This window comes from Phoenix dactylifera, chromosome 12 (assembly GCF_009389715.1).
Source record: "Phoenix dactylifera cultivar Barhee BC4 chromosome 12, palm_55x_up_171113_PBpolish2nd_filt_p, whole genome shotgun sequence".
NCBI classification, from domain to species: Eukaryota; Viridiplantae; Streptophyta; class Magnoliopsida; order Arecales; family Arecaceae; genus Phoenix; species Phoenix dactylifera.
Genome location: NC_052403.1, coordinates 13,252,673 through 13,265,930, shown reverse-complemented (window position 1 = coordinate 13,265,930; position 13,258 = coordinate 13,252,673). Strand labels below are relative to the sequence as shown.

The 13,258-nt window shown below is 43.5% G+C and overlaps 1 protein-coding gene across 1 annotated transcript; it reads left to right on the top strand.

Moving 5' to 3' along the window:
• The first annotated feature begins 7,549 nt into the window (after positions 1–7,549).
• LOC103719689 (leucine-rich repeat receptor-like kinase protein FLORAL ORGAN NUMBER1) lies at positions 7,550–9,879 on the top strand. Its single transcript, XM_008809051.4, has one exon. The coding sequence runs from the start codon at positions 8,540–8,542 to the stop codon at positions 9,725–9,727; it is 1,188 nt and encodes a 395-aa protein (XP_008807273.1). The 5' UTR covers positions 7,550–8,539; the 3' UTR covers positions 9,728–9,879.
• The last annotated feature ends 3,379 nt before the right edge of the window (positions 9,880–13,258 follow it).

Sequence of the window (13,258 nt, the reverse complement as noted above, 5' to 3'; positions counted from 1 at the left end):
ATTAATCCCTCTTTCATTTTCCCTTTTTTTTCTTTTTCTTTTTTTCTCGGAAAACAAGGGCTCCCCTGTTTCCCTTTCTTCTTCTTTTTTTTCGAATGGGACTCCCTCCCTCCTCTGTTTTCCAATGGGAAGAATGAGCCCCCTGACCGAGAAAGAAAGCTCCCTATATCTCCCGATGGACCCCTTGATCACACGGGATGCTCCTCTCGTGTTGGCTGCCGAGTATCCCGGACGCGGAGAGGCTCAACCATAGAAGATTGGGGAGGCGGAAGAAGCGGGCGGACGCATGTGACACGGGCTCGGCTGAAGCACGGATGGCTCAGAAATGGAAGGGGCCGATGGATTGCGCTGAAGATCGGACGCGTGGAGACGTGGATCGCTCGCGGACGGCCGGGATTGGGATTCGGATGACGCGCTGGATGGTCGCCGAAGGAAGCTGAGATGCTCGGATGAGAGCTGATCGCGAACGGAAGGAGGATTGGAGCTGGGATCTGTTGGAATGCAAGGGAGATGAACCGTGGACGGCTGCGGGATGATCACACGCGCTGGGAGAAGCTGTGAATGCGGAAGAGGTGGACGGCTGCAAGATGTTGGGAGGTTGGGTAGCGAACAGGTGGAGCTTGAGATGGAGCTGGGACGCGGAGACTGCGAGGAAGACGGAAGGCTGGGAGCTGATGTGGCTGGAACTCCGGAGAAGCTGGATCGTTGCACGCGGACGCTGGGAGGTGCGTGGACGCAGACGGATGAAGTCGTAGACGGCTGCATCGCGGGAACTGGGGAAGAAGATCTGATCGCGGATTCCCAGAGCTGGATGGAGCTGATCGCGCGTGGAGAGGAGGCTGGGAGCTGATCATACACGGAGATGCTCACGGGATGTTGGGCTGCACGCGGACGCTGGATGAAAACGTGGACCCCTTTGAAATGAGGAAAGAGGGGAATGCGGGATGCTATGAATTCGGAAACTGGCTGCAGAATTAGATTCGGACGCACTGGATGCGGGCGTGGAAATGCTCGGGATGCATTGCGGATGGCTGAATCTGGGCTCTGTTCTGCAGTTAGGAAGATGCATTCTTTTAAGATGAATTTATATAAAATAATGATAAAAATTATAATAAGTGCTAAGGATAAAATATTTAATCATGTAAATGTTAACACCTATTATTTATCATTATTTTGCTAGCATTAGGCTAAGTTAATGGGTACTTAGATCGCACTTTTGTGGTCTCATCACCGTCAACACCGCCACCACTTCTTCCGCCATCGTTCGTCGCTGCCGCACCACCATCGTCACCGCCCGAGCGCCCGCTACCACCAACTGATGTCGCCGTTACAACCTTCCCTAAGCGCTCTTTGGAATGCCGCCTCCTCCGAGCGCCTCCTTCTACGAGGCCTCCACCGAGCGCCTCCTTCTCCGAGGGCCTCCACCGAGCACCTCCTTCTTCTTGCGCCATCAATGCCGCCACCACTTCTTTCGCCACCGTCGCAGCCCTGCACCGTCTGTCGCCTCCACCTCGCCGCTCCTATCTCCACCGGCGCCGCTTCCCCACCGTCGACCGCCTCTTTTCGACCGCCCCACTGCACCTCACCACCCCACCTACCTGACTCCACCGACCGCACCATAGCAGCAGACCCCCCCCCCCCCTCTCTCCTTTCCCCAACCCACCCCATCGGGCTGATCCGACGCCTGCACCCCCATTTGCCAGCCCAAGCCCACGCGCCCACAACCATTCCCCTAAACCACTTCGCCTTCCCTCTTCATTACACGGGCCTAACTACAACCATAGGCTCGCAGACCCATCAGGTTCACACCGTACAACAATCACATCGGCTTCATTGTCATGTATGCGTTTATCTTCTTTGCCAACTTTAGTCCCAATAGCACCTCCTTCATCGTGCCTGCAGAAATTTTTCCGACCAGACCTGCACTCGACAGAGTCGAGTGTTTTCCACCTGGAAGGAGTGATGGGACATCAGAGCCCCTCATTCAAAAGATGAAGTCAATTAGTTGTTTTTATTATTGGTCGAGTCAATTTGGTTAGTTGCTTTTGTTATTGGTCGAGTCAGTTTGGTTAGTTGCTTTTGTTCTAGTTAAGTCAATTGGGTTAGCTATTAAGTCATGTAATTGGGTCAAGTGATTGGATCGATTTTGGTATGTAATCAATTGATTGACTTAGTCAATTGATCAATTGATTGTGGATCCAAATTTGGTATGTCGTCAATTGATTGATCTAATTTAAGGCCTATATAAAGACCACTTCTCGCATGTATGAGGGAGTTGAATGATTATATAAACCCTAGCTTCCTTTCTTCTTTTTCTTTCTCCTTTCTTTCTTTTCTTCTCTTCTTCTTCCTCCTTCTCTCTTTCTCTCCTTCTTCCTCCTTCTCTCTTCCCCTGCAGTGGTCTGCCATCAGTTTTCCTCCCCTTGGAGTTCCCAAGTTATCAAGGAGGAGGAGCAATAGGGAGATCCCCATAGCTAAAGATGGGCATCGGGCCGTACTGGGCCACAAACCAAACGGGTCGTGCCTGGCCCAGCCTGTTACTAAACGGGCCGTGCCTAGCACGGCCCGCTTAACCTAAAGACTAAGCCCGGCATGGCCCTAGGTCCGTGGGGTGGCAGGCCATGTCAGGCCTGGCACGGGCCGTGCGAGGCACGGCCCGTCTGTCCAAAAAAAATAGCCGTTATGGGTAGCCCATAACGGCTATTTGTGGCTTTTTATCCATTTTGCCCCTCCCAACAGCCATAAAACGGCTAATTTGAGGGGTATTTTGGGAAAATACCCATGAATCATTCCGGGCCCTTATGGGCCGTGCCGTGCTTGGCCCACGAATCGTGCCAGCCCAGGCCCTTATGAGCCGTGCCGGGCTCGGCCCGTGGGCTAGAAATTCTTAACCCAGCCCAGCCCCCTTTGTGAGCCGTGCCTAGAACGGCCCGTTACTGTAGCAAGCGGGTCGCTTCGTGCCGGGCCGGGCTGGGCCATGGGCGGCCCGGTCCAATGCCCACCTCTACCCATAGCCCGGCCCGGCCCAATGCCCACCTCTACCCATAGCAGGCTCCACTACTTATTACATTAATTGCTATTTCAAAAGAAAAAAAGAAAAAAAAGAAGAATTAAGGGAAGTTGTCAATTTGTAGTTAACCTACTGCTATCCTATTATGAACAAAATTTTCTTAATACCCTCATGAAATGAATGCTCAAGATATCTTCTACCTTTTAATAAAATACTATTAAAGGGTACTGTAATAAAACCAAAAAAATTTAAACCAACTTTTTCCCATTTGTTCAAACTAGGAAGCTTCCATTGTCTTCAAAAACATTTCAAGTGCATGCAAGTGAAAAGCAATACGTTTGGTAGGTAATTAGTAGGAGCCCCACGCTTCAGAAATCTTGTCGGCTTTCACATGAAAGAGGTGTTGGGTTGAAGCCATGACCAAGGAAGAAAGAGACCTAGAACTCATTGCGATGATGTGAAATGTATCAATAAATGGATCAAAAGCCATGGAAGGGTAGCTATGAAGTAGCACTCTATCCTCCAAAGTAGCTACCCTTCCATCGGCCAACTCTTTTTGCCAAATCTCCCTCCAAGTCTTTTTCTAGGCTTTCAATCAGTTGGCTTTGCCGGCCCAAATGCCTCCATCTTCACTCTTGTTATTGACATGCTATAAAAGGAAAGAGAACAAAATGTACTCTTGAACTTATTACTTAGACTGCCAATTGATCAGAGTAGCTTGAGGCAGACTTTTGTTTGGATCAAAATAAGCTTGAATCAAGTTTGTTTTGAATACAATTGGATCGAGCTTGAATTTAATTTATAGGCTTGCAAGTAGTTTCAAACAAGCGTAAAAAATGACCTAGCTTGATCAAGCTCGACTTTTATAAGGCTAGAAATTGATAAAATATATTCCAATTTATATTAGTTAGCATGAATCAAATGTTAGATCTAATCCATCAATTGATCTTTGGTTAATAATAATTGCATAAATTGAACAATTGAATCAAGCTTGAACCAAGCTTGAATAGAGTTTCAGTCAACCTTGATCAAGCTCAATTCAACTTTGATTCAAGCTTGATTTGTTTCGATTAATTTTGACATGACAAAATTTTATCGAGCTCTTTGAAATAGGCTCGACTTGAAATTACACTGAAATTAGACTTGATCAAATAAGAAACAAACTAATCTTACTTTTCTCGAAAGTATGACAAGAGAAAAGCCAATCAAAATTAGGGTGAGAATAGGACTTAAACAAAGATATTAGGTACTTCTTGATTTTCAAAATTGATATTAATTTCAAGCCAAGCTTGATGAGACCAAGCTCGATCAAGTTCAGCTTGATTATAGGATTGCAGATAGGTCAAGTCGAGCTAGGGCATCTTGACCTCAACTCAACTTGATTTCATGTCCGAGTCTAGATTATGGATCCAGATCGAATTCATTAGTTGGTCACATTAAGTCAGGTTGGGTCTATGGAAAAGATTTTAGAATCAGCAAGCCATTTAGGTCAGGTTAGGCCAAGTATGATAGAACCTAACTTAAAATGTTTGAGTTCGAATCGAAACAAATCAAGTCTATAATTTGGGTCAAGTAAACTCCATAGTTAAAAATATGATAATAATAATTATTAAATATAAAATATTAAAATTTTTAAATAATTTTTAAAATAAAAGGCTAACTTAAATATGAATTTTCTTTCAGAAAATTTTCAATCTTATCCAAAAAATTGATCATCCTTGGGTACAAGCTTACAAACTATAATTTTGAAAAATATATATTGGTATATTTGAGAACATTATAAATAAGAATCCATAAAAAATAATAAATATTTAAAAATAATTAAGTGAAAGTAGATAAGAGGATGGGTTACAAAGATGAACAAAGATAGATTACTTTAAATGAAAAATTATTTAATGAAATGGAAAAAATATTTGGAGTAAAGAAAAATAAGTTTATATTATTTGGATTTTCAAAATGGATCCAATTTTTGATCCTTACTTACCCATCGGTCTTCAAATACGGATTGGTTTGCAACTAATCAGGTCACGACCGACCAAATCAGAAGCCACCTCAACCCATTTGCAACTAGGGTTGGAAATGGGCTGGACCAGGCCATGCCATGCTCTTACCCGAACTCGGCCCGAATTTTTTTCAAGCTTCGAGCCGGGTTTAGGCTCAAAATTTTTTGGATAATCCAGGCCCAAGTCTGGCTTGAACTCAATTGGGCCGGTCCGAATTACCCGTTTGGGCAAAAAATAAGTCTAGCCTGAACTGAAGTTCAATATTTCATAATATTACTTCGCAAGTAAATGAGCTAATTAAAAATTAGATCCTTTCCTATAACACAAGTAAATGATACATGATATATTATGCTCAGTTAAAGCCATTTTAATTTGTACTTTACTTTCTCATTATTTTTTCCAAATGACAAGATATATATAAAAAAAAAAAATCGGACTTGAATTTGGACTCCGTCTCAGGCCGAGCCCATGCCAGGTAATGAATGACGTACTCAAGCCCGATCTGAAAATAAAATGGTTCTACATTAAAGCCCAAATTCGATCTGACCCTAGTCCGAATACGGCCTGATTCTAGCCCATTTTCAGCCCCAGTGGTCTCCTAACTAGCGGTTGGTCTCAAATAGCAACAAGGATTTTTAATGGGCCCATATTGACACGTCATCAACAGGGTTTTTGTGAAGCAGGGCCGTTAAATGCGTGGGCCCACAACTTTTACGTGAAGTCATGCACAAACGTACATGAGGGTGAGGAAAGTGCAGTGCACGAAGAACAAAATGTTCCCATTAAAAACTAGAAAGCAAAATAATAAAGAAAGGGCGAGAATCCAGCCTCCCAAAAACAACATGAAAGCCGAAGAAAGGACTTTGGATCCTCACGCCCGCCGGACCAAGCCTTTGATTCCTGCCAATTTCTCGTGGCATCCGAAGAGATGGATCCAACGTTCTACGTTAGAAGGTGGCGGTAGAAAAACTTCTATATATCATACAAGGGTTTATCAAATTCCTGTAATCTTTTACGCAGCAGAACGATGTCGAATTGATGGTCTCGGCTTTCAAAACCTCCTTCAATCCGAGGGGGAACCCGTCGAGGGAGTCAAAGAGTTCTGGGCACCATCATCAAGGTGTTGACATTTTACGCCTAAAGTTCTGAGCTTGCGAATAAATGTTTAATGGTCTAAAATTTCACCCAAAAATTATTTGCCTAAAAAATATTATTTAAATTTTTAATTTTATATCACAGATTTACGTACTCCTATTATTTAAGTCATGACGTTCTCACTAAGCCATAAATCCAATTCCATTCAAATCTAATTACAAGCACCATAATTATTCCTTGATGAACCCTAATAGATCAGCGTTGTAGCATTCTTTGATTCATATAGTTCATAGGCCGAATTCACTCTGATATCATTTTGTCCCAACCCAAAACTTTATCTAAAAAGACTAATCGAAAGGTATTATTTGGATTCCTTAGCTCTATAAAAATATTCAAGATCTATCTAGTTCATAACCAATATGGAACTAAATGCATATCTGTATGTATTCTCACAAAATAGCTGGGATATATAAGTTTCTCGTGTGCAGCTGTACATCTAAGACTTATCCTACTTAAAATATGAAGGCCATCCTAGCTTAGGTTTGTACGCAAAATGAAAAGTGACAATAAATTGTGTATTTCAGCGGGGCTCTATAGAGAATTAATGTAAAGCCTTGTCAGCTGTGATTATAAATTTTATAAGGCAATTCCTAAACCTTTGCTGCATGCACTTTTTCTAGTCAATTATTCATTTGGAAGTGAGTGATGTAGGATGCATGGGATTTACTTGAGATAAGAATAGAAAGTGCATCCTATGTCTTTATAAGAATCATTAAAACGTTAGGTTATCCTTGTTACAATAACTTTCATATCAATCACTACTTTGGAGAGCAAATTAGCATGTTCCCTTTAAGCACCATACATTTCTATGAGCTAGAATATACACATATTTGAATAGCTTAGCATAAATGGGACTTATAAACAATGTCCAAAGGAGCAATATTGAACTAAGAGACAGGAAAATATGGCTATATATATATTGTGAATCAGGACACAACCTTTGATGTTTAAAAAGATAATTTACCCCACCAAAATCGCCTTTGTTGTCTTCACCTCTGCATAATGCAAATATGCAACCCAAAAGCTATGTGGAAAATATTTCAGTGTACGAATCCACAGCCAACTTGGTTCATTATTGAACACTTTGCTGCTGCTCGTCACAGCCTGGTTACAGTAAAAATTTGTCAAGCCCAATGTAGCACAAAACTCTTATGTGCCTCTTTTTTTTTTTCCACTCGTAAGAACATACTATTTAGAAGGAGAAAAAAGAGAACTCAAAGGAAGGATTAACCTTTCTTTGCACGAATTTACTACTGGATCTTGGAATAGCTGCTCTGAGACTTATGCATATGGATATCTGTATGAGGTACCATCCAACGGTTGACACCAATAAAAAAAAAAAAATCTTTCATTTTTCGCATGAAAGATACAATCTAAAGGTGACATAAGAGAACATGTTGCAGAGGAGAAATTGTGTATCACAACTAAGATCGCTCTTTTTTTTTTTGATATATTGGCAGCTCACACTAGTCTCGCGTGAGCACTACTTTTGAAGTTAAGAGACAAAATACTTTACAGAGGTGGAGGAACAGATACAAAGCGTATCCAGAGAATTTCTTCAGTATGATCAGCAGCAAAGAAGGCAACCCAATCAGCAGCTCTATTCATCTTCCGAAATACATGCACAGCCTGAAAGATGTCACACTTCCGTAGTAGCCGTCGGATGTCCTCTAGAAGCAGATGGTCGAACACCCCACCCCCTTATGTAGAATCCCCTCAATCACCTCTAATGAATCTCCCTTCAGGATGATGCTCCGGGCCTCCAGAACTCATCTCGCATAAGAGACACTCTTCCAGACGGCCCTGAGTTTTGCCCGAAACTAATGACTCGAAAGTGTGCTGTCCTTTCGCTGCAATCAGCCTGACCTCAGGATCCCTAATCATAAAGGCTACACTTGTGCCTCCCCTATCAAATGGCAAACTACTATTAAAGTTCATCTTAAGGCGGTCGAAAAGTGGGGGCTCCAAGGATAGCGGATCACTCTTCGAGTCCACAATATACTACTGTAGTCAGCTCGCCTTCTTTCCCAAGCCAATATCATGAGAACGCGAGCCCCACAGCCACGCAGAGCAGAGATTAGAGAGAGAAAGCGTCCCAGGTACAACAGCAGCATCTCCAAGTTAAAACCATTAAAAATACCCCAGGCTTCTTCTCCAAGACTCCTACCCTTCCTCTCCCTTTCCTCTTTTACTGTTCCATACCATTAAAGCACTCACGCCCTTCTCCACGCCTGAAACAACTACCTGTCCTCCCTCCTCCTCCTAAAAGAAGACGCCATTGAAAGGGAAAAAGAAAACAAGAAACACTGGGAGCATAAAACGTTCTCATTGCTATCTAAAACTACAACTCTTTGGAGGAGAGACCGGAATCATGAGAAGGAAATCGGGCATCCTCGTTGTGATGTTGTTGTTGTGTTCATTCGATACGAGTTTGGGGACATTGGAGCCGGTGGACTACCTCGCCCTCCAGGCGGTCCGCAAGTCGCTCTACGACCTCCCCGGCTCGACGTTCTTCGCCGGCTGGGACTTCACCGGCGACCCCTGCGGCTTCCCGGGCGTCTTCTGCTCCGCCGGCCGCGTCGTCGCCCTCGCCCTCGGCGACCCCCGCGCCGGCTCCCCTGGACTAGCCGGTCGCCTCTCCCCTGCCCTTGGCCGCCTCTCTGCCCTCGCCGAGCTCTCCCTCGTCCCCGGCCGCGTCGTCGGCCCCATCCCCCCCTCCCTCTCCCTCTGCCGCTCCCTCCGCTTCCTCGCCCTCAGTCGCAACTTCCTCTCCGGCGCCGTCCCCACCTCCCTCCCCTCCCTCCGCGGCCTCCGCACCCTCGACCTCAGCTTCAACCTCCTCTCCGGCCCCATCCCTCCCGCTATCGCCGGAATCCCAGCCCTCTCCAACCTCATCCTCTGCCACAACCGCCTCTCCGGCCAAATCCCTCCCTTCCCCTCCTCCTCCCCTCTCCTCCGCCTCGATCTCAAGCGCAACTCCCTCTCCGGCGCGATCCCCGCCCTTCCCGCGTCTCTCCGCTACCTCTCCCTCGCCTCCAACGGCCTATCCGGCCCCGTCGACCGCGTCCTCCCCAGGCTCACCCGGCTCAACTACCTCGACCTCAGCATGAACCAGCTCTCCGGCCAGATCCCCGGCCAGATCTTCTCCTTCCCCGTCTCCTCCCTTCAGCTCCAGCGGAACGACTTCTCCGGCCCGGTCCGGCCGGTCGGCTCGCTGGCGGACGGGGCGACGGTGGACCTGAGCTACAACCAGCTGACGGGGCCCGTGCCGGGGAAGCTGGCGGCGGCGGGGAGGTTGTATCTGGATAATAACCGGTTTTCCGGCAAGGTGCCGGCGAGGTTCGTGGAGAGGGTGGTATCGGGGGCGATAAAGGTGCTCTATCTGCAGCATAATTATCTGACGGGGTTTGGGATCAGTCCGGCGGCGACGATTCCGGCGAGTACGTCGCTCTGTTTGCAGTATAATTGCATGGTGCCGCCGGTGGAGACGCCGTGTCCGGTGAAGGCCGGACGGCAGAAGACGCGGCCGGCAGCGCAATGTGGCTGGAGGAAAGGGTGAGCAGAATTCCGAAGCGACCTGAAATTGTAATTTCTCCTTTATTTTGCTTTTGAAAACATGATAGCGAAAAAAATTCCTTTTTTTTCATTTTCAAAAGAAAGGAATATACAGAAAGGGGCTGGAAAAATGAAAGTAAAATAGTTTTTTTTTTATTTTGGCATAAAAATGAACTAAAAATAAAAGGCATAATAGTTCCAGTTTTTTTTTAACTAGCCATGAATTATTAAATTAGTTACAGCTAAAATTCGCCGAACCGTTACCGAACTGAATCGTTAGGTACTGTCAATTTTCAGCCAATACTAGCAAGTTTCGGTCAATTTCCGTTCTTATGAGGTAGAATTGTTTTTCATTAGAGAACCAACCGGGTTAAAGACCGGATTGACTCGGTTCTCGCGGAACCGGCCGGTTCGGCTTGATTTAGCGACCATTGATTAATGCCTATACGATAAATTATGAGTTCTAAATTAAGCTTTAGGATTTGGATTATAGAAGTGTAGGCACTAGAGATATGGTGTTTCTTTTATTTGAAGTATAGTGATATGTACTTAAAATACCTTGGCATCCCATTCCCTGTGCAGGGGTTTTGTTTGTGTTTCCTATGTCTTTTAAATGATTGGACACCTTCAAGGAGAGATTGGAAATTAGAGCCAAAGTTTCTGCTCGAATATCTAGGCAGGTGCTTTTTCTAATATCAGGAACCCGTATGCATGTTGTTGGGAGGTAGGAGGACTTAGCTTTTGTTCCCATGGGTGGTGTTTTATTCTCTCCAAGCATCAAAAGCAGCTACCGTGTTCCTGAAGGCATCATGAACCTGTAGCGGAAGACCACGAACCACCATTAGTTCTGTAGGGAACCGCGTGACATATCTATTATGTTGGTGATTATTTTCAACCTAGTTTTAGACATTTATTGTACCACAGGAAAATAAATTAGATGTCACTAGCTATATTGGTGTTGTGGAAATAAAGGATCCGAACTTAATCCCACATTGACTAGATAGCGGAGAGATCTGTTCCTTAAATGGAGGGAGGCTATCCTTTTTTCTTCAGAGGCGCCTTTTGTGGGGCAAAACCGTACGTTGGGAAGAAACTATGAAACCTCCTTCAAAACAGACAATATCTCTAAGAAAAAGTAGTCGCTTCCTCTGTGTGAGACCGGTGAGAACTGAGCTCTGGGATTCGAGGGGATACCCTCTGACCTCATCAATGGTGCTTTCGTTGAGAGCTCTTGATCCCGGCACAGACTCCTCCGCTAGGGAGGCAATGTTGTGGGAATAAAGGGTCCAAACTTAGTCCCACAGTCTGTTCCTTAAATGGAAGGGGGCTACCCCTTTCTCTTCAGAGACATCTTTTGTGGAGCAAAACCGTGCGTTGGGAAGAGACTATGAAACTCCTTTCAATACGGACAATACCTTTGAGAAGAAACAATCACTTCCGGTGTCTGAGATACTGTTTACATTCGATCTTAATAACGTATTCCGTGTTTATGAGCAAGCGCTACGTGGACGAAGTTAAGAGATTAGAATAAATGAAAGTCATGCGGCCATTGCTAAATTTAATAGAATTCGGCCATAACAATCCGACTAAGTATAGGAGTATAGATCGAAAGAAAAGGCCTGGCTGAGGCTGACCAAAGTATGTGCAGGTATAAGCCGAACGGTGTTAGTTTTACTCTGAAATGAATTCAGGCTGCAGTTATGACATATATGAAGCAGGTGGAACCATAGGGCCAAACTTCCAGAACAGCTCAAGATTGTAACAATGTGGTTGGCTATAACACCCGTCGGATATGTTATACTTGTCATTCTGTATATAAAATAAGTGGCTATACTCTATAGAAAAGATCTTTTGGTACATTAATGAATTCAATTTATTTTTAGTTTTTCTTGCTCGGGGTTTACCTGTAGGATTCTATTTCTCGAAATAGCAGTAGCCATAGATTACTTTAGCCGTAGCCCCGACTACGCTCTATCCAACCCCATCCATCTTCTTTTGAACGAGTGATGTAACGATAGAAAAATTTGTTAAAGGTCAAGATATTTGAATTCATGCTACTCTAAATATCTTCTTTCAATTATCCTTTTTTCGGCTAATCCGATATCGGGGGCATGCCTATACATGTACCATAGCCTTACTGGTAATATGTGACCCCCCTGTGTCTCGATGCAAAAATGTGTCAATAAATATATTACACATTAGCACACCTAACATACAATATACATACATACATACATATATGAATATATATATATATATATATATATATATATATATATATATATATAAAATAGTATGTCAAGATTTAGGCCTGGTAATTAAATTTAGGATGGGTTATCCCTCTCGTTCTCCCTCTATAAGGCATACCAGAAAAGATACTCGCGGAAACATTAAAAAAGGAAAACGTAAAACAAGAGTTTTGAACGGAAAGGGTGCCATCTCGCACTAGTAATTTTTGAGCATTTTAGATGGTTAATTTCTTAACATTATTCCTTCATAAACCAGAGCATCATTCTAGGATCCAAATATATAACATGCACCTTTTTCTCATTATACAGAATTTGAACGGTTTTGAGTATGGTAATGCAAGATCAACCTCATAAGCCTTCACAAACAATTCATTTTTTTATGAGTTTTTATTAAGAGTTTCAATGTTTCTCTCTTTTAATTGGCACCACACCTCTCCAACAAGAGAGAGAGTTTGTGCAATAGATGAACTCCTTTTAGATTCTAATGCAAGTGGCCTTTGGATATGGCATATAAATCCCATGCTAATTTGCTTCTTTGTTTTTTCTCTATAATTGGTGTTTTATCTTCTCCATTCCCTTCCACTTTCATCCCAAAGCTTTTCTCTCTGACCATATTGAAAAGCACAACCATTCTTGCTTCTTTTTATGTGTGATGCACTTGTCAAATATCTCCTGACTTGCATTGCACATGTTGAGTGCCAACTTTTATACAGCATGAAAACCTTTGTTTTAAAATGGAGTTTCTTTCAACACACCTATCTTCTTGGTATATGCATTTCCTTTTAGTGAGATAGATTCAAGAGAATGCATTAAAAAGTATCAAGAAGTAATGCTCTTATATTTCCTTTAAAATCGCATCACTGTCTTAACATAATTGTCCAGGCTTATTGATACATAAGATCAAACTTTAGTCATCAGGTTTATTGAGACATAAATGCATCACTGCCTTGGCTGAGACATAAATGCATCACTGCCTTGGCATAAAAACTTCAGCTTAGCTGAAAAGTTCTTCAGCGAGCCCTGCACATCTTAAAGTGTTCTCCCGTGCGTTGGTAGCAGCGCCCAACTTTTGGTTGCTTTCCGGCCATCATATAAATCCAATGCGTGGTGTGACAAAAAGACTTTTGATGATGGGAACGGATAGTTGGTTTCTTTTACTGGAAGTCAAAAAGGAAGCATCATTTTTTTAATATAATTAAATCATAACAATAATATAATTTTTTATACAAAATTAAATGAATATCACTCCCTAAGTAATAATAATTCCTACACAATCAAATGATCAA

Bases quoted from the DNA above. Each gene is read 5' to 3' on its own strand.
- LOC103719689 (XM_008809051.4), top strand. From the start codon at position 8,540: ATGAGAAGGAAATCGGGCATCCTCGTTGTGATGTTGTTGTTGTGTTCA.